This window comes from Hirundo rustica, chromosome 8, assembly GCF_015227805.2.
Source record: "Hirundo rustica isolate bHirRus1 chromosome 8, bHirRus1.pri.v3, whole genome shotgun sequence".
Classification (NCBI taxonomy): Eukaryota; Metazoa; Chordata; class Aves; order Passeriformes; family Hirundinidae; genus Hirundo; species Hirundo rustica.
The window spans coordinates 19,231,248-19,258,461 of NC_053457.1; the positions used below are offsets into that span (position 1 = coordinate 19,231,248).

General features: G+C 41.5%; 2 protein-coding genes across 6 annotated transcripts in view; one reads left to right on the plus strand and one right to left on the minus strand.

Moving 5' to 3' along the window:
- PANK1 (pantothenate kinase 1) overlaps positions 1-24,557 on the minus strand; it is a 42,586-nt gene extending 18,029 nt beyond the window's left edge. For 2 of the 5 annotated variants that reach the window (XM_040070855.2, XM_040070854.2), the window contains exons 1-2: positions 8,054-8,306; positions 297-649 (exon numbers count right to left, since the gene is read on the minus strand). In XM_040070855.2, coding sequence (XP_039926789.1) covers positions 297-649; positions 8,054-8,306 — 606 coding nt within the window. Of the gene's footprint in view, positions 1-296; positions 650-7,593; positions 7,709-8,053; positions 8,307-12,977; positions 13,091-15,818; positions 15,890-17,637; positions 17,725-23,845; positions 23,964-24,507 lie in introns of those variants that run through there. The other 3 variants (XM_040070857.2, XM_040070856.2, XM_040070858.2) reach the window with 2 other exon arrangements.
- Positions 24,558-25,185: 628 nt separating this feature from the next.
- Positions 25,186-27,214, plus strand: part of KIF20B (kinesin family member 20B) — a 33,046-nt gene continuing 31,017 nt past the window's right edge. The window contains exon 1 of the mRNA XM_040071599.2: positions 25,186-25,294. The gene's annotated coding sequence lies outside the window, so the exon portion shown is untranslated. The remainder of the gene's footprint in view (positions 25,295-27,214) is intronic.

Consider the following 27,214-nt stretch of genomic DNA (forward strand, 5'->3'; position numbering starts at 1 on the left):
AGTTGATTATGAATCATCCAATCATCACAGCTGTACTCTTAAAAACCTCCACATTTACTAAAAACGCCCTGCACAGCAATACTTCAGTAGAATACCCAGCAAATAGAATACTCTTCCCTCACCCCTCCATGTTCTTAGCAATGTTACCAATTAACAAATAAGAATTGATTCTGTTGCTCCTTATCAGTTAGGATTGACTAAAAAAAAAAAGTTATTCTCCCAGCAAGTTTTAAGAGACAGGCTCTTATGTTTTCCCAAAGTACATCCCGCTGAACCCATGTGAACTGTTCACATACCGTTCTAAAGTCTTCCTCAAACTTGTAAGCTCCACCTCCCGTGGCGCAGAGCGTAGTGTGCAAACTGGAGAAGTTCTTTTCACTACCCATCTGTATGAACCTGTGCATGGCACAGCTGGGAAAGCGGATGAAGTGCAGGTTTCCTTTGCGTCCACACATAGTCAAGTTTTTCAGTTCCAGGTGGACATCGCGGATGCCAGTTTTACCATAGGCTGTATTGGAGGTCAAGTATTTCCTAATGCTTTTCAGGTTTTCCACCTCCTCCTGTTCCTCCTCTGCAGTAATGTCCTTAGGTTCAAAGTAGACCAGTTTAACCAACGTTCCACCAATATCCATTCCAAACCATGGGAATGCTAAGGGGTTTTGGGAGGAAAAAAGAGAAAGTCACTATAAACATACAGGCTAGACAAATCACTTAAACCTATTTGCTGAATGACAATTCAATGCAGTCACAGTAGCAGTATCTACTCCTGAGAATTGGGGGTCACTTACATCCAATCTATATGCTTCAAACACATCCTTAGGTTAAGCCTTCATAAAGCCTCAGTTGAGAAAAAGAATAAAGAAAACCTCAAAATAGTCTTGTCTGAAGAAGCAGGTTTTAATAAAATGAAAACATTTTTTTCCTCAGGAAATCATTTTACTCTTCAGTCACCACCTCTTGACATAGCACATTTACTGCATTTCACCCAATCACCACCAATGGGTGAGAAAAAATGAAACTGTGTTTCACCCGATTGGCTCCAACTCTGCTAAGAATTAAGGGGACGAGGAGGAGGAGGAAGCAACCAAACAAACAGGAGAACAAGATTTCTCAAGTCATGTTCCTGCTGCGTAACATCTACAATTGCCTTTCCAAGTGCAGTCAGAATTTCCACGGTCACAGGGCTGTGTCTGAAGAGCAGCAACACAGAGCTCCCGTCATGCAGGAGGCCTCCAGACTCCAGAACCAGCAGCTCTGTTGGACTGCAACACTTGTATAGAGTAGCCAAAAGTGAGCTGGCTTATATTCAGCGTTTACCGCTGACAGACCCAACCTTTGAGCATGGACTCCCTTTGCTGGTAGATGCGTTAGTCTACCACATAATTATAGAAGAAATGCCACTATTTGCTTCTCAGCTTGCCACAGATGGCCTAGGTCCTCCAAAATCTTTGTCTTGTTAATAGCAGGAGAAAATTACTATGGAGAAAACCCAACAGAAGACAATAACTGAATAAAGCTGGTCTACCTGCTCCACTTACCTACATGCATACATTTTAAATAGTAAGCCAGGTAACTTTATGAAGCAATAAGAATAGAGAATACAAAATCTATACATAGGCACTGCAGATGGAGGGAGTTAGCAATGTTTCTTAGAAAAATTAAATTAAAACTACTGAATATATGATTAACATCTAAGACACACTTCTAAAAAAACAGTCACACAGTCACCTCCTGCTTTTTAGGGAGAATCAGGTGGACTGGCTAGAAGAATTATTCTACCAACTAGGGCATCTCAACTTTGTGTTGATACAAACTTGAAACCATAAATACCATATGCATAGCTGATTTTTCTGCCAGTGAACCTAAAAATAAACAACTTGGGGCAAACACTTTAAAAAGCATAAGAGGTACTTATCACACTGTCCTTCCTCATGTGATCACAGCACAGATTGCTGTTAAGTTACTCAGCTTCAGGCTGAAAGAGGCTTAGTCTTTTTTTCTTTCCACAAGCATCTCAGCATCATCTGGCTGAATAATTTGAAAGTCTAAATTTCCCAATTTTTAATATACTCTGCCTGCCCAGACCAACCCTTAAATGTCATACATTTAAAACAGTTATTTCACTCCATTGCTGTATGCCAAGTAATTGAATCATTGGTTTCTCCTCCCAGTTCCCCATGGACAAGACATAATGCATAAACTCCAATGAAATAGCTGTTATCTGTTGTAAGGTCTATTTTTTTTTTTTTCCCAGTGCTGTACAAGCTGCACAAAGACAGTGAAATTTGAGTATAATTTGAGGTTTGGGAAGATACATCATCGTATGTAGATACATGAAAGTTCCCTGAAATGGGAAGAATTCAAAACAAGTGGTTTTAAAAGAGGCTTTATTTTAAATAAGGAAAACAATTTATAGACTAACCAGCAACTCAAACACTTGTGAAAGTACAAGGTAAATATTTATGTGAAAGCTGTCTGTTCCACACTGCACAACATTTCAATGCATTGGAGCTCAGGATGCCAATCCCATTAGTGATTTACACAAATCTTTATTAAAGCTACTGAGAACTTTAATTACCTGACCCACTGGAACAGTAAGTCTCCTTCTTAGATGTAGTTTAACTATGCAAGCAGGAAGTTCAATTTTAAAAGCAGCATGGTTGGACGATGCAGTAGAGAACCAGCCTGTAGCTAAGTACATGCCAATTTCCACTCATTTTCATTGAGGGCATAAAACCTGCTACGCTTTACCTGCACCAACATTTGTTTTAAAGCCATAGTGCAAATTTAACCTTTAAGTGCAGCAAGAAGTGTTCCATCCTCCTATCAAACACAAGCCCAGCAATAAAAGTGTTAAAGTAAGTACTAACAGCTGAAAGCTATTCATAAATGACTGCCAAGACATTTCATTTTATATCTTAACATTTTAAGGAGTTATAACCAAATAATTCACAAAGAATATATACTGTAGAAAACAACTATGAAGTTTCTTCAACTCTGCATAGTTCTTGGGATAGGTACACATAATGCTTACATTTATAAAGTGAGCAGAAATACCAGGACACTTTTTTTTAGCTAATTCTCTCTGTGAATCTAAGTTCCTTTCATTTTGTTGTGAGCCAAATGGACCGCTGCAGAAAGAAAGGAACTTTGCTTTCAGAACACCAGCAGTTTTCTTCAGCATAAATAAAGAGCCAAAGATCAGACAACAAAACTAGATATTTCAGTTATGCAGAAAAACAAATTAGTTTTCTTCTCAACTTCTAACACCAGCTTTCAGCTGGAATTACTTGCAATAATTCAACAACCATCTTGACTGGTTGACCAATTAGGAAAAAAATAACAAGTCTCAAAGTTTCTAACAAGTCACAATGAAATTCATATAACTTCTGCACAACTGGAATGAGAGTAGAAACACTTCTGTATTCCAGTGATTATTTTAAAATGTATTAATTCTATCTTTTGTGACTATCAGTCTGTTCCAAATCAAAATGCACCTTGGACCCACCATCAGTTTTTTCCACATCTATATATAATTCATCTCAGCTGGTACCTATACACTTCAACTTTCCTGATGCCACTGAATGTGGTGCTCATGGAAGTGTGCACACAGACTGAAGGTGCTCCTGGGGTTTGCTGCTTCTGTGAACACAGAGTAAGGGGGTTTTGTGTGGTTTTGTTTGTTTGTTTTGTGTGTTTTTGGGGGTTTTTTTTGAGTTCTTTTGGGGGTGGGGGGAGGGGAGTGGTGTTCAAGTGGTTGTTTTAAACTCAAAGTCCAGCATTTCATTGATAACCCGAATAAGTGTCCCTGAATTATGACAAGCCAGGAAAGCAAGGAGGGGAAAGTAAAATCCATCCCACCCCCATCTCAGGTTGATCTCAGTTAGTCAAAACTATAATTTACTATGAGCAGTAAAAGCACCAGATATGTTACAGAAATGTTCTCACAACATAAAAAATGCACTTCTTCATTAAAATTGTCTGATAAGGCTTATGACATGATTTCTCTCTTTTCAGTAGGTATGCAACGTACCTGTTGGATCAGTTCAATCTATAACTGTAGCAAAATCAGACCTATTGCACTGCATTGCTCCACAGCAATGTAAGTCAAAAAATAACACTGTGAAATCTAGACTTAGGTCCCACAGACCCGATACAGAAAGCATCAAAATGCATCATGTGTTCTCAAAAGTCAAGCATAAATCAAACACTCTCCTTATCTTCTTAGAAAAATTAATTCTCTTTATTTTAATAAACTGTCCCAACCACTTAGTGGTTTGTTACCATGAGATAAAAATCTGTACTAGTGCAGAAGCATGTGACAATGCAAACAGAAGGTATCTACAGCATTGCATAAGGAGGTAATCTGATGCACACCAACAGCTGTGGATCTGGGGCAAAGGTTCACTCACAAGAAATTCCATGATACATTTTACCTAGTTTCTGCATTAACTCTGGGGTATCAGGCTATTCCTACAAGGCACTATTATATTCAGATTTCAATACCTTGGATTTTTAAAAATCGTATGCTTAACACACAATATAACGAGGGCACGTGGAAAGTAAATGTCAAATTACAACATTCTCTTCACAGACAAGAGCTCAGGAGGTGTGAGAATGAGAGGGAACTCCTGGGTCACCAAGTAACATTTACCCCCATTAAAGGAGATAACCAAGAGTAATCCTTTTCATACATTTAAGGAACCACCACATAAGGTTAGCTGAATCTTTTTACTCCTCAGCATTCAGAAGGACATTGTGCTTGAATCCTGCTGGTTAGAACATTCTTCTCTCTGCCTGAGCCCTGGATTTATTCCTGACACATTTGCGGCAGTTTCTTCTTCTGCCAAAACTGTTTCAACTGTTTCAGCTTATACCTCTCTCTTACAAGACCTGTATTTCCTCAAAGATAGGCACAGTATTTCAATTTTTTAATCAATAATTTGAATGGTAGTGGTATCAATACTCTGATATCTTAGTTATAAGTATCTCTGATGAAATATCTTAGTTTCAGCTGTTTTCTTTCTGAACACACATATGTTGAAATTGTATTATTCATTTACATTTCATTTGCATTGCTTGACACTTTGATGATATAGGAGCTTCCTGTGTTAATTGGGTCCAGAAGACATGCGAGAGCCAAAAACAGTAACGGGGGGGGGAATCAAAACAACACACACTAACATGGCATAGTATTCTTACAGCTTCTGAAAGCTAATTTTTATTAAAAAAATAAAGGGATAATAGCTTACACATATTTTTCAACTACTCTTCCTGCTTTACACAGTTACAAAATTAAATAAAATGTAAGCATTTTTTTCTTTGAATGAAACTAGAATATGTAGCTCAAAAAATTAATTATATCTGCTTAGTAATTCAAGTTTCCTCAAACCTTAAAATGCTAGAGCTAAATTATACACACATATCAGGTGAAGCCTTCCAGTTCATCTTTGGTAGCAAGGGCTTATTGAATGTCTTCTTCCTCACCAGAAAAACAGACAAAACCCAAAAGTTACAACCAACCCCACAAAAGTTCAAACCCAAAAGCAGAGAGTTTTTTGTTAAGCAGGTGTGACCATCCACACAAATGTAGTTATATTACCACAAACTGATTTCTAAAGAAAAAGAAAAGCAATACAAGCATAATATCCCTGACAACCCATCTAGTTAAACTAAGGAAAAAAGAAAACAAAGCCAGGATTCCCAGCAGAGGATGTACTAGGTGAGCCCCCTCTCACCATAGGCTTGTCAGCAAAGTACACTGATTTTATGGGGAATCTTCCCTTCTGAAAAAGACTTGTGAACATAGAATTCTACCTCACCTCGTCAGAAAGTAAAAACAATGATGAAAATAAGGGTTTAAAGGAATAATGGCTGTAGAAAGATAAGCTTAATTTGTTGAAATATTGGGAAATGCCAATTATCTCATTATCTTCACCACCACACAAAGCAAAACCTGCAATCAAGACTAGTCTCACATGCCATGTGGCAACAGCACTTCATTTTGCAATCTGTCCATAAGAAAAGAACAAACATCTGCAAAGGCCGGGATTAAAAGTACCAAACAAACCAATAAAAATGGTACTGTGAAGTATTCACTAGAGGAGGATGCAGTGGAAAGGTATGCAGTATCAGGACAATCTGAGTAATAATGTAATGAATTTTTAAAGGTGATTATAATGTGCTATCATTATTTCCTGGATGACTAATACTAAATTTCAAAATTTTTCTTGTACAAAATAAACACTATATTAAAAAGCATATCAGCAAGCATTCATGTATTTTAATCAGCAAATACATTGCCTGCAAAATAGTTCTACAAATCACTTCCCTCAGCTCCTGTTTTCATTAAAGCCTCATTTCGCTAAAATTCCACACCTGAAGATTCAGTTATCATACATCTTGGGCAATATACTCAGTCACCTATGCTTTTACTCTGGTGGGCTCTTTTTTCTCTCAAGGTGGGATGGAAATTCCAAAGCACTCATTCTTTCTTAATCAAGTGAATACAGGAATCCCAAAAAGCTTTATTCTTTCCTTTAAAATAGTTTTTACCATTATGGACAGTTTGATATGCAAGTGCTGACTCTTCTTAGTTACACCAAATCAAAATGTAAGCCAGTCCAAGTTCTGCAGGTTTTGTTTATGAAGAAAATGTGAAACAGGACAAAGACTACAGGAACAGTTTGTGACAGAGAGCAACTAGGCCATTGATGGGTTAAACTTGATAGATTACTAAATTAACTATCAACAGGTACTGTAAGCACTACAAGATTAATCAATCAGAGAACATTCTAAGGGACAGTGGCATGAGTAGCTCACCAAAAGCATTGAAAAAGCCAGAAAAGGCACAGCCTAATACATGGTTCTGCAAAAGGTGAGCTCCTCAAGGCTGTGTCTGAATATTTTGTTCTATTTAACCAGGAAAGTTTTTAAAATAATCACTTAAAGACAAAAGAGGAAAAAAAACAAAACAAAAAAAAAACCCAAAAACAAAACAAACAAACAAAAAAAACCAACAACAACCCACCAGAGTAGGTGAATGCACACTACTTCCTAGTGAGTAGAAACATCTTTAAGTTTTGGCAACAGGCAGCTGTGATATTGACCATCCTTGTTACCCTTTTGGAACACGCTGAACTTGTAACAAAGAAGCAAACATTAGTGAGTTCATGAGAACGGCTAGCAAAGTGAGAGTGAAAAGAAACAAAGTACTTTTCCCCCTAGATTGTTTTTCTTGAAGAGCTCACCGTGGAATTATTCAATACCTCCACACCTACTAGTAAGCAAGACTACTAATCAATAAACCATAAGGAATTAAGGAAAAACAAAATTAACAAGTAGGATATTCAAGTTCAGCTTTAAAACCAAACCTGAAATAGACAGGCAGTTCACGAACGCTTCCTCAATGAGAAGCATATTACAAATTTAAACTGTTTACAAATATTTTTTCCCCGCCGGTCAGAATAACTCGCTCGGGGTTCCCGGATTCACTTTTTCCTTCATTCTAACAACGTCTGGGAAAGGAGCGCACACCAAGCCCGCGGAACCTTCCCACGCTCCAGAGCGCCCCGGTGGCCCGGCGTTACTCACAGCGTTGCTTGGGCACCAGGAGCTTCATGCGTGCGGCGGGGAGGCGGCGAGACGGGCAGGACCCTGGGCACCGCCCGACGCGCTGCTCGGCAAGGAGCGGCCGCCCGCCGCCCGCCCGCGTTTGTGCCGGGCCGCCGCTCCCCGCCCGCCGCCGCCCCATTGGCGCAGGGCGGGCCCGGCCCACGCGGGAGCGGGGCCGTGCCCGGGCGGCGCCGCCGCATTGGCCGGCACGGGGCCCTCGCTCCGCCCGCCCGGCAGCCGGCGCTGGGGTGGCGGAACGCCCGCGGCGCGGAGCCGGGCGGCCGTCAGCCCGTCAGCCGCGGCCGGGCGGCGCTCCGCGGGGAGGGAGGCGGCGCGGGACCCTCGCCGCCCGACGCCGGGCCGGGCCGCGGCAGCGCCGCGCGGCGCGGAGGGGGCCGGGCCGGCGCCGCTCCCCGGAGCCGCCGCGGTCGTCACTTACGTGGCCTGTGCCGCCGGCCCGAGTCCAGCCTCCGGCGCAGCCTGCATTTCTTGGCCGGGGAGCCGTTGTTGAGCGGCGGCAGCTCCGGGCGTAGCAGCAGCGGGTGCGGCGGCTCCCCGCAGCCGCCGTTGCCGAGCGGCGGGCCCGAGGGGTGGAAGCCGTTCTGCAGCAGCCCGCCGAGCAGCGAGCAGGAGGCGGCGGCGGGCGGCGGCCCCGCCGGGGCGGCGGGCTGGGCGCGGAGCTGCTCGCCCATGGCGGCAGCTTCTCCCCTTTGTCTCCCGGCTCAGGTCCGGCCGGGCGCGGCGGAGCCTCCGCTCATGCCGGCGCCCGTGCCCGCCGCTCCGAGCGCTGGGATGCGGCGCCCGCCTCCCCCCCCCGCCCCGCACGGCGCAGGCGTCCTGCCCGCAGCGCGCTGCAGAGGGGCGGCCGCCGCCCTCGCCGGGGACGCGGCGACCCTCCCCCGCCCGGGCAACGTGCGCGCTCCCGGCGCCGCGCCCCGCACCTGCGGGCCTCCGCCAGCGGCCGCGGGAGCGCCCAGGGGCTCGGCCACCCGCGAGCTGCCCCCGGCACGACTGCGGAGTGGCCTGGCTCCCGCGACCCTGCTCGCTGAGCTCACTGAGCGGGCTGCCCCTGGCACCCGCTGCGGTGTCGTTTTCGCTTCGGCGTTCCCTGGCGCACGCACGTGTGACTCAGGCAGCTGTGTCTCGGAGGCCTCGGTGCGTGCGCTCACAGGTACGCCCCGTACCTCACTCAAAGTTACTTGAGCGTGGGTAGGAACGTTCAAGTTTTTGTCTACATTGTCACGTGTCACTCAACAGCTTAGAGGGACTAGTGTGACCTTGAATGCGTTTGACCTCGTGCTTTTTTAGTATCTTGGCTTTCCCTGCACTGCACTGATAATCTTGTGACTGTGATTTATTCTCTGACCACTGAGATATCCAAGCGTAAAAAAGCGTTTTCTGAATCGAAGGTATCAAATATCAAGTGGAGATAAAGTAAAACTGGGTGAACTATGCTGTGGTGTCATGTATACTTGAAAAGAAACACTAATTGAATTTTGCTCTGCGCATGAAGGTCATTTCTTTATACAAACTGCCAGTCATTATACACATGGCTGTCCTTAAAGTAAAAACAGGTCTCATAATGGCTTCTTCTTACACCTAGAATTAGTACAGGACACGGGGCCTCCACGGTAGAACACGTACAAAGAATGAAGAGTATTATAACTGCCTCCAGAAAGCGATACTGCATTAAGAAATGGTTTCATGACAGGTAATGTGGCATTCTCTCCACTTCTTGGCTGGGACCAGAACATTATGTTTAGGTAACTGGAAGCAAGCAACAGAAAAACACACACACCAAGTTGGGAAAATGAAGAAAGAGTGTTTGAGAACAAAATAAAATTTTCTGCCTAAAAGCCTGCAAGTAATATTCTGAAGAAATTTTAAATACTTAGACTTTTCTTAATATTCTTATGCATAAGCACTTGTAATTGCCAGCCCAAAAGCAATTGCCCTGAAGAGGGTAAGAAGCAAGACAGGCTACAAGCATTTACTGCTACACAGCGGCTCAGTGCTTCCAAACCCATGAAATTCCTTGAGAAGTCCCTAACTTACCTGATTACGTTTAAACTACAAAGCAGAAGGCTGCTGCCTGCACTGGCACAGACCCTCATGTCACTTGGTGGCAGATCTAGGCAGCTGGCGGGGTACACTTTACAAAATTGTCAAGTCCAGCCTCTAAGGGAATGAGAAATGCTTGCTACTGTCCCCAGCTGGTAACAGTTGTCCCTTCTCATCCCTGATGGAGAAACTGACTGCACATACAGCCGGCCCAATGTGGAACAGGGGATCAAACCTGGTTTTCTGTGCATTTGCAGGGAGCAGACATACAAGCAGTTACTGTGTCTTAGCTCAAAGGTGGCAACTTTCTACCTTACTCCAACAAAAGCATGAGCACCTTTATTTGCACACTTAAATTTCCTTGCGGTAGCAGAACAGTTCTTCCACTGACTTGCTGGAATACTGTACTCAAGTACTGTGTCTTATTTTAGGCTTCTAAAAACCTTTTGGAATTACTAACAGAATGAAATGAAAACATCAAGTTTTAGTCTACGAAATGGAAGAGTTCAAGGGGTATACATTCTGGAACAGGTAACAGCAAAGGAAATCATCACAGTTGTTGAGAAATAGGAAAATTCGTAAGTGGCAACTGTAGGAAGGGAAATTTACTTTACACTGGAGGCAGACATTTCCTAGGATGAAGTTAGACAAGGATTAGAGTAAACCAGAAGACTGAGCTGTTCATTGCTGGCAAGTTTTTAGGAGAAGCTAAGTATAGAACCGATCCAGACTTGAAGCAAGGAGAAGGCAGGCACCTTTCTGAAGTTCTTTCCAACCCTTTATTTCTAACTAAGTATTTCTCTAACATTTTGCTTTTAATTTTGCACAATTATGCCATAGATAGAAGTGGACTAGAACATATAAAATCTGTAAATGAAGTAATGGCATGTATTAAAACTGAAGCTTCTAACACCTTGGTGCAACTAAAGTAAATTTTTCCCTTTCCTTTTACCATAGCTTTCTAAACAAACCCCATTTGCCAGTTGTTTTTAGTTAAACTTGTAAGACAATCAAAATAGAATCTAGGTGCAATATTGACAAAAAAAAAGTCAAGGATGACTTCAGTTCTTTCAAAATTAACATTTACTCAGTATTTCTTGTCTTCCTCCTTCAGCTGAAACAGGTGGAAGCTCCTAGTTTACATTTTAAAATATTTTCTATGTATCTCACTGTAAACCAGCAATCTGGTGGGAAAAGGGACTACAAACACATTGTATGCTGAACAATCCAGGACACAAATGGCCTTACACCACTTAACAAGTCTGCTACACTGACTCACTGCATATTACACATTTGCACAGCAAATACTGCATGGATTATTCCATACTTCCTGTGCTTCAGACACTCATCTTTCTCCCACCTTTTTTTATTTGTTTATAAACACAGAGGGCAAGTCTGTAACACTGTCAGTTTCAGAAAACTACTGACTCCCTTGCAGTTAGAGTAGTTTGCCATGGATCAAAAGTGCTGCGCTCCAGATGTTACAGTTTCAAAACCAATGGAACTGGAAAAAACAAACCAACAAAATACACCACCCTTTCAGGTGTACTATCATCAGGCAACCTGGCTTGAAATTTTTTAGGAGGCTATATCTCCCTCCTTCATTCCATGAGACTCCTATAGCCATGGTCTAAGGCTAAGCTAAAATAAGTACCAAACAGGTGCAGTCCACATGTAAATCTGTTATCCAAAAACAACAACAAAAAACCTTACAGAGCACCAGTGATGTTATTCTAATTTCAAAGCCAACCAGCTATAAAGGTTTGGCCATGTTTTAGAGAGAAGTGGTAATGAGACACATGTACATACCTTCTCAAACTACACAGACTGTTTTACACAATGCAAAGAATGTAAAGCAAGAGACTTCTGCTATAGCAGAATATATACCACATTTATATCCATGTGGTTGCTGGCACTCTGCCATTCCTGTTTATATTTCTATCCAAATTATTTCCATGTTTATCCTGTTTCTATACTGCAGGCCAGTTATACTAGTTCTTACACAATTTTTCCTCTTTGAAATAAAGCAAATACAGTAAAGCAGAATAAATTAACTATTTAGAACATTCCTCACAAAAAAAGATACTGTTGATTTGTTTTAGGTATATTCACATATTGCACATATCAAATACAAAATGCCAAGTCTAAGAGTCTGGTTATTTCTTCTGGATTTCTCTTCAGAACTGGAAAAAACTCCATACTGTTTTGGTGTATGCAGGACCTTTGGCAGGCACATGTGGTTTTTCTCAAGTTCTTTTTCTCATAAATTGCAGGGCTAGAAGACCAAGTCAAACATAACTATATAACAAGAAGTGATAGATGTGTAATCAAATGGGACAAAACAACTCTAAAACTGCGTGAAATTCTGATCTGGAAAGTGCAATGTCAGAGTATTTAAAAATGGACATAAAGACCTCTGGAATTATTGGCGTGACTCAGGAAAGCTAAGGAAGTCTTACCATCAGCTAGCTCACATGAGAATTCTGCTTCCCCCAAACACTAATGCATCTGAGAGGGGAAACTGATTGCAGATGACAGAGGAAATGAATGGCATAAATTTAGTCATATGTCTAAATCTTTGTCAGATTGAGGCCAAGAGAGATGATACTAAGACCACCAGTTCCTTCCCTTTTCACTCACTGATTAGTACAGACTTGTTTCAATTACGCCTTCTGTGGCACTTGAAGAAAACCTGTTGATGTTATGAAGAAAAGCCCTGCACAGAAGGGAAGCTCATCTCCCCCTCACTTTCCTCAAGTGACAGAAACACAGAAAAAGGCACTCTGTCTAAGCAGGAACTTTGCTTTGGCAGTCTGAACAGCCCTGAGGAGGAATGTAGTTTCTCTTTGTTGATGACAAATAGGGCATAGATAGATCTCCTGGCCCAAGTGCCAAGCTCAGTGGCCAGGCAAGGCAGCATGAATGCTACCTGCAGTGCTGTCTGGACTAGGACACAGAATTGTCCGGGGTGGAAGAGACCTTAAATACCACTTAGTTCCAACCCCCCTGCCACATAGAGGGATGCCACCTACCAGATCAGGTTGCTCAGGGCCCCATCCAATCTGGCCTTGAACACACCCAGGAATGGGGCACCCACAGCTCATCTGGACAACCTTTCCCAGTGCCCCACTATCCCCTGAGTAGAGAATTTCTTCCTAACAACATCTACTGTAAATCTCTCCTCTGTTCCTCCTTGTCCAATCACTATCTGCCTGTGTAACAGACTTGGCCTGCATGTCTAACAACAACAGCCAAGACTAGGGAAAGAGTCAGAAGGGTACATAGGTGTAGGCTGGTCTTACCATCTTGCCCATCCCTGTGGCCAGACTTTGCAGTGATCCAAGTGGTTTCTACAGTTCTCCTCTGGCAATTCTGAGATGAGATTAGGGATTGTGGTTGCTGTCTTTCATCCCAACTGAAAAAAAGCATGCAACAGTCACAAAGGAGTGATAACCTTTTCTCTCTAAAGCCTTCTCTGCCAATACCTCCATTTCTATGTCCAACTAGACAATTATAACTTAGTTTACACTTACTCTCTCCAACTTTAACTGATCCTTGGCAGCAATTAAAGAGCTGTTGGTGCTCTTCTTTTACAGGAAACAAAAAAGTTAGTTCAGGCATTTCAAATAAAACTCCCCATATTAGTAGCATTTAAGGTCATTGATTATTTCTTAGGAGTACCAGACAGTGAAGATAAAGCAGCTTCTGGAAGTGAATATTTTTTTTTTTTTTTTCCATGCCATAGTTTCTATTCTGCAGAGACCTTTTTTAAAAAGAAAACAAACAGGTAATGGAGTCAAACTCTTAAGATACGTAAAAAAGCTGAAAAACTCATTTCCAATGCACTCTCCTTTGCCCCATAAAGTCTACCTTGTACCCAAGTATTTGGCTGAGTGTACTGCTGTTTATCTTTAACTATCAAACTTAAATATACAAAATGTGATTGGAAAACATACAAGTTCACAACCCACTGATTGAGAAATAATGTTCATCATCATTAAAAAAAAAAAAAAAAAAATTGCAACAAGTGGCAGAGCACTTAGCAGAGAAAACAATGGCCTTTGCCCCTGACTGCTCCCCGAACAGACAATTACCCTCATGTATGCACACAAACTGGTTTTGCTCAGCTCAATGTCTTCTCTTTCTTTTCAACTCAGCATTTTCATTCGGTCCTTCACAATGCAATCAGGAGGTAAGTGATAGAGGTAAGTAAGTGATAGTTTCAAAACAAGCATTTTGAAAGAATGAATGGCTGCCAAGCACAGGAGACAACCTCTTCCTTATTCAGCACTACCACATCTAAAGAGGAGGAGAAACTGGTTCTCCTATCAATAGTCAGCTGCACAAGCGACTTTTTACTTGCATTAGTCCCAGAGCTTAAATGCTGACATGAAATTTCCATGGATATTAATGATAATGAATCAGGTAGCAACAGGTAGCTGACTTCCTATGCCTGTGTTTGGAAGAGATAAAAAAGGTCTCTCTTTAAACTATTCTAGCTGCACACACATACCTCCAATGCAGACAAAAGTGGCTTACTCCTCTAACTCAGGAGGGAACACACAGTGTCCATAAAGTGCTGATTATACACATTCATTGCTCTTTTCAACCCAAAATGGTAAATCAGACTCCTTGATCTCATGAACACTGCTAACCAAATTTATTGTATTTATCTTTAATTTTGACATGGAAGTCAGATAAAGAAGCTCCCATTTCTTTTTATGTCAGTGATCTCACACATGGAATGAGAAAACAAAAGCATTGTGTATCTCCTGTAAAATAGAGGACAAAGATACTTTTTTTTCAGTCTATGAAACAGAACTGATCAACAAAGACATCTATCCCTCATCCTTTTTTCCTGAGTGATCTAAAAGTAGTAAGCACCCACTGATTTGCTTTTTCTTCATTTATAAAATTTAATTAATATACCAAAGGAGACGTATGTTATCTTCATTCCATTTCCTCTTAGAAGGAAAGGGGGACCAAACCAAAACCAACCAACCAAACAAAAACCCAAAACACACACACACACACACAAAGGAAAATAAAAAGATTGAGAACAAGCAGAACATGCACACATATCAGAAAGCAAGGTACACATACCACATCAGATAAAGGTATAAGAAAAGTACTGATGCAGTGGTTATGAGGCATCAGTGGTCATGGACTGTGAATAACATAATGCCCACAAATATGACATTAGTCTTCATTCACAGGCACAACTGCAATCTGATACAAGCTGAAATCGATGCGCCAATAACCTAAAATCCTAAACAAAAAAAAGTCTAATTTATGACCTCCTTGTCATCAACAGTTTTCAGACCTTAGATCCTCCCAGAACATCTACAGACATACATAGACAAAGTAATTTTTAGAGAAGATCATTCCCATATTTTGAAGCAAAGAGCACCAGTGATAAACTCATCATGACTATTTTCATAGGGACGACAAAGACAAACAATTAATGAAAAACATTGAGGAAAAAACCCTCAGGCTGGAACCCTAATTTCAGTGAACTAGAAAGTCTGTGATTAAAACAAAAATCCCAGAAGCCACCACCCCTAATCACCAACCAAGTTTAGATTTGATTATAAGCAGATTGACTCCAGTCACGGCATAAACTGACATAAGGAAAAAAGGAAGAAAACAAAACACGGTTCTGAATTTAAGTAATTTTCACATACATAGTGCTCTGTGCACAAAGATCTTCAAACCCTTTACAAACTCCGAATAACCACTCTTCTCATCTTCCATTAAAAAAAAAACAAAAACCACAACAATGCTAAAATAAAAAGTAGCAAGAGAGCTTAGAAAGAACTTGCAGACAGGTCTCACTTCTAAAATGAAAGCTATATTTGGATCAGTTTGACACAAACCAGAAATTTAAATGTCCATGCCTCTCAACTGAAAAATTTAGTAGTAGAATTCCAGAGTCATTCTCAGATTTTTAACTCACTTGCCCAGGCATGGTCAGTGCCGAAACAGAAATCTGGAAGACTTCTATTTGAAAAACATTGGGATATCTTAATTTTCTTTTTAAAAAAATTTGGAAACAGCTTCAGTTTCCCAGAAGCTGTATTATCAGGAAAAGTGGCTATTAATCTAGCAGTGCTTTAGGCAGGCTGATTAGCAGTCAAACTTACATTTCATCAGGCAGAGAACATGCTGTCTTCCATGTGGTATGGCAGTGCCCTGGAAATACTCCTCCTTCATGCTGCTTATTGGAAACAGGATCCATTTAAGTTTAAATACCAAACAAACAAACTACCTTGCTTGCAGTTTCAGCAAATTAATTCATCAGTATTCGCTTCCTTTGCTGAAGTTCATTGAGCATATTAGAAACACACATTTTCACTTCACTGACATTTCTTGTCCTGCTTGAAAATTCAGTGAAAAGCTGTCTATTTATTTTTGTGTGTACATCCACCCAAGTAATGTCATCTGGCCATTACCAGCGTGATCAAAGTTCCAGGCACACAGGTAATTGACCTTAAAGCACCGTGTTTGAAGTCCTTGTTTGACATGATTTGTGTTGTTCTCTGCGTCAATAAGTATTTCATCTGTTGTCCGCTATACTTACAACCAAACAAAAGAAAGAGAATACAAACTACTATTCGATGCAGCTTGCTTAAGACATTCTCCTGTCTCACTACAGGAATCATTTCAGCTTTACTAACGAATAGCCTACTTTCTGAGAATAAGGCTGTATCAGTATCTGCAATAAACTTAAATTCTCAGTTTAAAATTCTAAATCATTGTTTAGGAACATGAACATTTCACTAAAATATGCCTGACTTTCCTTTTCATTGCTTCAGCTGAAAATCATTCAGAATTATTGATTTCTATTGTTATTGCAAGATGAACTCCCACCATGGAGGTAACATGTGATTTCTTTAGACTGTACGTACACTCAAATGAAACTGTGTGGAGGGAGTTAAGCTTTGGGAGGCTCCGGAGCCCGACCACGGTAAGGACACTCTCCCCTGGAGAGAAAACAGCCTCTGGGCTTCAGGGTTGTGGTAAGCCCCCTAGAGAAGAAACCTTAGCAGACTGCTCTCTCCCAGAGTGATAAGGTGTGTTTCCACCCATAAAGCTTTATCAGTACCAGGTTAATTGGTTGTACCCCACTGGTTCTTTCCCACCTTCCTCCTTATCATCCCAGCTAACTGAGCCATTTTCGATCCTTCCCCTGGTTGGTCCATTTTTCAATCCCTAACCTGACTGGCTAAACTGTGTAACCCTGCCTCCCCTATATAAAAGTCCCTGCATGCTTGGCTCTCTGGTCTTCTGTTCCTGGATCCTCACAAGAAATAAAGCTCCTGGAGAACTCCACCAGAAGGCTCCGTCCTTTCTTCCGTGTCGGCCGAATCCCGCAGCTTTCACAAAAGAGCCAGATCCCTCCAGCGGCTTGGACGTGCCTGTGTCCCCAGGATGTCCTTTACAGGACACCTCTGAGGTCACAGCACACAGCCGTGACAAAACCGGGTTCCCAGGAAATAGTGACACCGAACTTCACTATGAGTTAATCGTAAAGAGGCAGCAACAAAGGGAACGGACGGAGGGAAGGGGAAGATGAGCGACAGACTTGCCTATTAAGAGGCCAGAAATCCTAAATTATAGTCTGGGTTCTCTTCCCATCATAGGCAGGCATCAGCATTAGTTGTGGTTTCGTCAGATCAGACCCGCAGTGTAATAATACTTTACAAATGGCAGCCAAGGAGGAGCAGGGAGGGCATGGAAAGAAAAAGAAACAAAACAAAGAGAGGATTACAGCTAACAGGCTGGTACTATATTCATCCCAAGCAAATATGGTATGAATCTTCCCATCATCTCTGGAACAATATTCTCAATAATGATCATCAAATGATTTATTAAGAATCCAAAGTTAAAAGTTTAATCAGAGAAATGCTCCTTGATGAGGCTTTAACAAATCACCATTCCTGGATGGAAAGAAATACATACCAGATTAGGTTTTCTTTGTCCAAATGGTCTCCTGAGATTCTTGGTGACTGTGGCTGCTTTAGACACCCAGAAGCCAGCTACACCATCCTACCTCAAAAGGAAAAAAAAACCCCATCAGTTTAAAGGAATCTGCATGCATAATACACCCTCAACCAGCACTGTGGCATAATTTGCCAAGTATAGATACGTTTGTTATACTCAAAATCATGCCTCGTGTTTAGTTGTAACAGCAACAGCCATAAAACTATAGCATCTATTTCTGAGTCACTTGGATAATTAGTTTGCCAAGAGTATGAGTCACCAGTTTAGAAATTAGTGAGCATGACTAATTTTTAACTTTATACTAATATTATCCTTAAAAATAAAAAGGACTCCTCTCTTCTCCCCAAATTGTTAAATGTTTTGGTTCTTTTCATAATGCTAAAATGTGCTTTATATAGAATATCTGGATCAAATATTGAAGTAATTATCTCCTTTTTATAATGCCTTTTACCCAGAAGGATCTCACAGTAATTTTTAAATGTGTGTTCTTCAGTGCATCCACATACTCAAGTGAGGCAGTATGACAGTACTTGGCAACACTATACAAAGCACCTGACAGAAACTGCAGTGAGATCCTGTAATTTATTTAAACTAGACAGGAAAATTTAGAGGCACAAAACTAAATTAGCAACAATGGAATTTCACCATTTACCTCTCAATTTTTGCAAAACACAGTTTATTATGACTATTGAGGGGCAGATCAGCTTAGTAGCATTCAACCTTTCAGTTTCTTCAGATTTCAGCTGTGAGCAAAGTTTCAGTAAGGAAGCCTGACCTGTTTCAAAACTCTACTTATCCTTGGCTGTGGCATGTTGTGACAACATCAGGCAGGGCAGCATCAAATTGAGAACAAGATGTTAAACTACCTTTGGAAATACTCTCTAGCTCTGCAAGTCTGGATATGCTCAAAGGCTACAATCCAGGCAGGCACCTGCCTATTTGAGTCCCTGCTGAAGCACTGCCAAAGATGTAACTTTACAAACAGTTTTGCCAATCCAAGACTGCCTAAGACAAAAGAAGCAGCCCTGCCCTCCTGTCCCACCAGCATTTCTGCCTGCTCTCCTGCTGCCCTAGCATCTGTTTGGCCACACAGATCTACTGGCCAATTTGGCTAAAAACAATGGCAAAATAATGTGGAGAGAAAAAAAAAAAAAAAAAAAAAAAAAAGCTGCTCATTAATCCACCCTTTGAGAAGCAACTGAGACTTCACGAGTTTTCATAGCTTTTCATCTGCTGGTCCACTTTGAGTGAAGACTGTGTTTCTCTTCAAGGACTGCAAGGAGCACTGTAGTTCAATTGCATGGCACAAATGCAGACTCTTCTATTCAGGACTATGATTTTGTTCTTTGAAGGGCAGCTGTCTTGCATGTATTAAACTCTCTGCTTTCTGTTTGTTTTACTTCCAGGATGGCCAATGCCCAGCTGGTAATACAGTAAAATACAAACCCTGGCCATTTGCTGTTGTCAAAGAATCATTATTTTTCAGTCCTTTAAAAGTATGTCACTGATTAAGAAATTTGTTTTCTCAATGTTCATTTCTCACCCTTTTATCATGCTGTAGGATAACCATGTTACCCAAAATTAGATATGAATTTTGATCTCTAAGCTAAGAGGCTAGCAAAGAAATCAAGGTTCCTCCAAAGGGTAATTTGGGTTATAATTACATAGCTTAGCTGTACCAGGTAGTTTCAAGTCCATTTCAAGAGCAAGAATGTACCATAGGCCTGAATCCATTCTGAGTGTTTCTCAGCCCAGGCTGTACAGGAAGGCCAAGGTAAAACACCTGAAGGTCAGTGGTGTGACTTTCCCGCTCCGATCACATCTTCACGTGAGTTAGAGCAGAAGTCCTGAGTGCCCAAAGGCAGGATGACGTTCCAAGGAAAGGTAAACAATGTCAGGGAATGGCACTAATTCCTGAGATCAAGACAGATGGTTGACATTCGGCAAGAATAAAAGAAACTCTTGTCTTGGTTGTCAGAGCCAGCAAGATGAGTAATACTACACTATAACACAGCCTGCTCCTTGGATTTAGCCCATGTTATTTGAGCAGTAAACTTCTTGCTCTTGCTCCACTTCTTTTTGAGGCACCTTGTATTTCTGAGGCATAGAATTGTCCAGTCCTCTGGCTTCTGCAGAGAATTTACAGATGTCTGTACATACTCCCACTCCTTTACTGGAATTCTTTCAGCTTCTTCACCTAAAAGCTATACATCTAATATATATTTAGAGGTATCTTGGCCAGTTTCCCTATTTCAGAATTGCATTCCTCTAGATATGTATTGAATTCATGTTCCAATTTATTTATCTTGTTAAGCTTTTAGTAAGATGATAGAGTAACAATTGAGAACATAACTTTTAACAGAACGTCTTTGGTAAAATTTTCTGGGGCTGTTCTGATGGTTCTAGGACCATTGGACAGCTATTTATAGCCTTTTTACATTTTACACAGCACTACAAAAAAACCCACAAAAAAAAACCCCACAAAAAAACCCTAACAATATTCTTCAAAAAGTAATACTAAGGATTAAACCTTGAATATCTTACACCAAGAAGAATTTCCACAAGCAGCTTGGAAGTGAAAAAAAAATTTCTGAAACCTCAATTGAAATAAAACTCAAACATATGTTTCATTTTAGGAAAAGCCAACCATGAGATTTTACCTTTAAATTATAGTTACCCTTGTTGGTATTTATATAGCTCAACAGATGATTGAAAAAGAACCAATAACACATGGGAAGAAATAAAGTTTTACTCATAAGATTTGGAATGCACCTCCAGCCCTTAACCTGGAGCTAGCACACTGTCTGCAAATAAAATAGTTAGCATCATGTATACAAAAAAGAAGCAACATACCTAGCCTCAGACCTGGAAGGTAAAGAAGACAGGCAAACTTTTGCAGAACTTAGGCACAGATTTAGGGGAAAAAAAAAAAAAAAAAAAAAAAAAAAAAAAAAAAAAAAAAAAAAAAAAAAAACCAAAAAAAACCCCAAAAAAAAAAAAAAAAAAAAAAAAAAAAAAAAAAAAAAAAAAAAAAAAAACACACACAAACAAACCCACAAAAAAACAAAAAAACACCACACCACGCAGGAGGCATTTCAAGGAACCGAACAAAATTTGGATGCACAGTTCAAATACCCTTCATGAAATATAAGCAACATATATAAAAAAAAAAAAAATCTCTTGAAATAGCCAGTGTTTCTGGACTGTATCTTCTGTATCAACAATATAACTCCATTTTTATGAAAAAAAGTTATAAGAACTTGAAATCCACAGGAAAACTAAGATGCAAGATCCAGACTATGGGAAAACAGTGCCAAAGCTCATCCTGATTTACTCTGAGTACAGTATTCAATTTATTATTTCACCTGTAGAGCCATTTCTAAGAGTATGTCCTGAGGTATGAGTATAATGCCAACCAGGAGGAAAGAATATTAACCATCTATTCTACAGCAGCCATCTGTCTTCCTGCTTGTGGATTCTCTGTCAAGATTTCCAGTCATGTGATAGCCAGTAACTCAAAAATGCTTCGTTTACAGGACTCAACCCCAAAGGATTCTGACACACAACTGGTCTAGCTGGGCTGGTGCTCATTTACTGGGGCACGACACAAATGCCCCACCAACTATATTTAGCTATAGAAAAGCCATCTTGCACACTTGTTCCTAAAAATCACACAGCACACAATTTAAGAGTGGTTATCTCTTCTCATAAAAATACACAGAATTTCACAGAATAAAATTGCTGTGTGTACATTTTTTAAATTATATTCTTATTTATTATTCTATTACATATTAACAACAGTTTTACTATTGAATACACATATCTTAAACCCCTAAAAACTAACGACAACATTCACCATATGACTATTAGTCAGACAAAACAGCTGATACATTTACAGGACAAATACCTGTGTTACTGTGTGAAAACAGTTCTTACCATTTATGAGAGGTAGAAGGTTCTGATTTTAAAATGCAAGATCTGACCTTCAAAGCAGTGATTGTTTATATTAAAGCATAACAGAATAGTTGAAAGTTTTTGGCTTAATTACAATATTTAAAGGTTGGTTACAGCTGAAATGATCTCTTAAGTTCATCATAAAATTATGCAATAAATCAAAGAGGGACAGAAGGAATTCCAGAGGGTTGGGGAAGAAACAGGAAGACACAGCAATAGCTTTTTTTGTCTCAACTGCACTCTTTCCAAAGATAAAGTCTTGAATTATGCAAAGCGAAAGAAATACATCTCAGAAAACATATGTCAAATCACCTTCTATCTAAGACAACTCAACTATTGCTGAAGGAGTAATACTCTGTTTGCCATGCACAGATTTTCACGTGAAGCTTTGAAGATTTAAAAATGGTATACTGAGCACAGGCAGCACATTTTCATGACATAAAACACCAACATGCAACCAGGTGGCCTCACTGCATCTGTGAGAGGCACAAGCAAGGCAGTGTCCAGAGGAGAAGCGTTAAGGCCTAAGTCCAGCACCAAGTGTTACAGGCACCTCCAGCTGCCCATCAACAATCCCTTCTTTCCTCTTCAGGCTCCTGACTGGCTCTCTCATGTTTGAATTCATGCCTGAAGGACCCTTTTTGCCAGTGAGCCTATGATTCATTTTCCAAACAGTATTTTATATTCCTAGAGCCTCAAAGGAATAGCCTCACAACCATCTGTGAGCTCTTTCCAGAAGGTTTCTACCTACCCCACCTGAAGCCCTGCAATTAGTTAACAAAATTAGCTATAAAACAGCAGCAGCATTTGCAGTATTTTCTGAGGACAGAAAGCTCCTGCATCCCTCAGAGTGGGGGCCTGATGCCTCAGCCAACTGCTCTTTGTCCAGCACCAGAGATCTCCCTGCCCCAAAGCCACCTGTCCCCTGGGGCAAAGCTTTCCAAGCCAGGGAGCACCCAGGAGACTGAAGAAGTAGCTCATTGCTTAAAATCAATGATAAAGGGAAACATACCTACATTTCTAAAGAAAAAAAAAAGTGAATCAACAGCCTGTGAAGTTACGAGTTCATAAAATCAGCTGTACTTGCATTAGAAGCCTGAAGGCAGCTGATGAGAGTGGGGCAATGAGGGTACAGGATGTGAAATGCATCCACCAAACCGTGCAAGTAACAGGATAAATGACACACACTGCTCTGAAAGGCAGGAATTCAAAAGGCCTGGCATGGCAGACTACCAGGAGGATTACACAACGCACCACTTTCCTCCAAGACATCTCTGTGACAAGGAACAGGAGTGCTCTTGCCAGTCAGCTCCAAATGACCCCTGCAGAAGGACTTGGCCTGCACCCAGGATGAAAGGCAGCGCTGCCAGGGCACGGAGAAGCACAGCAGAACCAAGAGTGATGAGAGAAAACTCAAGTACTTGGTTAATTCCCTGGGGGAGGTGAGTTGAGTATAAAGAAACTGAAGCCAGTTCTGGTTTGGCTGCTACTCAGATGTGCTGAAGGATGATGGGGAATGCTGACTGTGTCCCTAATTACTTCTGACAGCAATATAACAGCAAGCTGAGATATGCTGTCTCATAGGGCATCATCTCATCACTGTCATGAGTAGACTACCCACGACTTTTGAATCTTGTCTCTAATACAAGGAACATAAGCTTCTAAGGGTAATGGTAACAGTTCTAACAAGTCCTTTATATAAATGTTTTCCTCTTTTGATTGCCAAACACGCTACACAAGTTACAATGAATTTGAAAAGAAACATAATCAAATTTCAGGGGTGAATGAGTTACTGAATGCTATTTTAGCAGCAGATATTTTTGTTGCAACTGGTGTCCTTGCACAAACCATTTTAAGAAGAATATTTTGGTAGAAAGCCATAAAGCTTATTTACATAGATGTAGTTTCATCATCTCCCACTCCAAAGCAGGCTGGCTTGGTTACGCTGACCTCATGTTTTCTTTATGGTGGTTTGCGTGAGGCTGGGAACACATGTCAGACTGTGGTTTAGTTTGCCCCTTCAGTATCCTGATGGGAGTCCTCTGAGATTCTAGTTTAATTTATGCAGCACGTGCAGTATCATGGAAACAGTTTCAGAAATCTAAAATTTAAACAAAATCAAAATATCGCCTGTACAAGGAGCTTGTGATGCCCCAACTTAGCAGGAATAATTTTCCACAGGACACAGACCCCAACGTTTTTAGGAATGTACCTTGCTAAGTATTCTGAGATCCTCAGTTTTCCTTTCCAACAAGTAGAAGACAAGAACGTTTGTGTTTTCTCCCAGGCCCAAATTTTCCCTTATTTTGAGAGTCATTCTCAGTCCTCTCCTGGTAGGAAAAAGGTGATTTGGCATTAGGTAAGTTCAGTAGTTTGTATTCTGTTTAGGGTAGAAACCAAAATAATTTTTAAAAGATTAGCCACAGTCTTACAGCAGGATTTCAAGAACTTTTCAGTTTTGCTAGCAAACAATTTCAAATTCAACATTGCATTATTTTCTGCTGTACGAGACCAATTATTACAATGTGGCCTAAAACCAAACTGAAATCTTTTACTATGCCTCTTTTACGGATACGACACAGCCTGTTTAAAGAAAGACAGGATTTAATATTAAAGACAACCTCATGAAAGCAGCTGACAAAATCTGTGCAGAATTATTCCTTTACAGAATTCCTTGCTTTTGCAGGCAGTCTTTTCTTCAAATGAAAACCAAACACTTGGTTTTGGCAGATACTGACTACTTTCAATTTACGTGTCCTTTTATTTCAATTCAAAACTGGCAGACATTTCTTATTAAGGTTGAAAGAATTTCTGTCTGATTCTAAAGAGAAGCTCATGGTGATTTTTGTTACCCAAATCTGTACATTTCCATACCCTGACATTCCAGAAACCAGTGATCTCATTGGCATTATGACATCGTTTTGAAAATAAACCCAAATAATTTCTCTCATCACTCATTAAGAAATTAAATGCTTATCAGACAAACCTGGCACCCAGCAACAATTTCTGCCTGGGGAAGGTTTTAAACAAAGGTACCATGTTAAGCGTCTTCCACAGCTGTCATTTGTCAGGACTGGAACCCAGGGTAAGGCACGAGCACATCCTGATCTTAAAACAGGTGTTTCCCAAATCAGCTGATCCCGCTCTGGTACAAGGCATCGAGCAGATCACTGGCCTCTTCCCCCTCACCACCTGCAAACAGCGATTATCCTGTTTATAAACAGACAGCGAAAGACCTGCAACCATCACCCAGAGCTCCGACAAGCTCGAACTTACGCTCATCCTTCCGCCGCACCTGAGAGAGGCGAAGTCCGGGCGCTGCAGGCACGGAGGGCAGGCCGGGCGGGGCCAGGGCGCCTTCCCGCGGCAGCCGAGGCGCCGCTGTCGCCGCGGGGCCGGGCGCTGGCGGCCCCGTGTGGAGGCCCGCAGCCTCCGCAAAGCCGCCCCGGGCGCTCCGAGCCAGCGGGGCGGGGCCGCCTGCCCCGGTTTGCCCTCGGGCGGCGGCCGCGCCCCCTGGGACTACACTTCCCGTCGAGCCCTGCGCCGCGCCGCGTCGCCCGCCCAGGAGGCAGCGCGAAGCCGTGCTCTGCCATTGGTCGGATTCGAAAAGAAGCCGCGGCCGGAGCGCAGCGCGAGCCCAGGAGCGGCCGGCGCCGGGCGGGTGAGCGGGGCTGGGGCGTGCGGGGCGCCGGGGCTTCGCTGGCAGGGGGATCGCGGGGGTCGTGGCGCCACGAGGAGGTGTGGGTGGGCTCTGTAGCGGCGGCGCGGAGCCCGCTCCCCTTGGCTCACCCCGCTGCTATGCTGGTTGCGCGGGAGGGGCTGCGGGGTGCGAGCAGTTTTCGGTGGGGCCTACAGGGCCTGGGTAGCTCCTGCCCAGGGCTATGCGCTGCCGAGAGGAAAGTGGGGGTTTTTGTTTGTTTGTTTTTTTAACGTATTAGGCCTCGTGCTTTAGCTTTTGTGTAAGCTGCCAGCCTTACTGTGTGGAGCTCTTTCTACTCTTTGTTGTGCTGCCTGGCAGCACCACGGGCTGTGTGTGTGCTGTGGCCGAGCTTTTGCTGTGTGGGTCTCTGGGGATCCCCTTCTTTTAGAGTGTCTACAGCTCTAAGTTGTATTGCCATGGTTAGCAGGCTCATAATAACGCATCCCAGGACACGAGTACCTTTTAGTGCCTATAGCCGGGCAGTATAGCTGTTCATACTAGAATGCATGCAGTATTTACGGAGCTGGGTGACTCAGTGTGGAGGCTAATAAACAGTTCGCACCTTGGGCTTTGCATCTTGGAAGGGCTTGAACCTCGCTGTTCTGACCGCTGGGCTGTGCAAATACCTACAGTTCTGGCTTTGCATACACAGCTTAATGTGTCTTTTGCTTCTTAAGGAAAAAGTTACAGAATGAGAGCCTAATCTTGACAAATCACACTTTAAACTTAGATTTAAAGCAAGTCAGTTATCTAATAAATGTGTTTCCTGTAAAGGACTGATAAGAGTTTAGCAGTGTGGCTTTGTGTAGCTGATGATTAAGACTTCCAGATTGTGACAGCACAGGTATGTGTCTTTCCAACCCTAGCTTATTCACAGGTCAGTCTTTGTTCAAGCCATGATGATATTTCACACCAAGGTTTCCTGGTTTTCATACAGATGCTAGGCCAAAAAAAAAAAATATAGAGAGGAAACATTAGATTAGAAAGTAAACACTGGTGCTTAGCTTATGCTTTATCTCATTTGTAGCCTGGTGTTTGTCTAACTGCTTTAAGTTGTGTCTGGCTTTTACAGCCTAGATAGGAACACTGAACCCTTAAATGCTTTGACAGTGAAATGCAACCACATCTCAGGTTTTATGTTGGGGAAAATTGAAATGGGACTGCATTATAGGCAGGAAACCAACACTTCCTGAGCCAAAAGGGTTTTGAAGCAGTTCTACTCTGCCCATTGCTTACTATGCTCTCTATTAGTATTTAGTAAAACAATTCATATGCTTTGCTGTAGCCTAGGCATGGCAATGTAGAACTAAAAGACTCTCAAATTCTTATGTCCAGAGATTCAAAATGTGGGAAGTCTTGTGGTAAATGTCTGATTGCTGGATCCCTTGCTGCTGTAGTTTATTAGTAATTGCCAAGTGGGTTAAACTTGATCTGTTAAAAAAACCTGCCACATCACATCTGTACTATCACAGGAAAAATTAACAGGAGGGTAAAGTGAAGAAAAAAATATTAATATTTTTAAATAAAATTCCCTTTTTAAACGTTATTTTGAAATTTGCCTGTCTACTATCAACACTGAATCATTTAACTTTTTTTTCTGTAGCAAATTTTCACTGTTCGATTAGTGAAATGCACAAAAATAAGTAAATTATGGATCAATAAATTAATTGCTGAGTTGTAAAATTACTTAAAAGCAATACTTTAACTTTTACTCTAGCATGAGCTTTTCTAATATACTGGTGTCCCATTAGTAGCTTAAAATTATTTGTCTTTGGAATGTCTCTGAACTGTGTCCTGTATTAAGCTATATTGTCTTATCTTTATAACACCATGTATTTGTCAATTCCTGCAGAGATAATCACGACATTCTCAATGGACGCT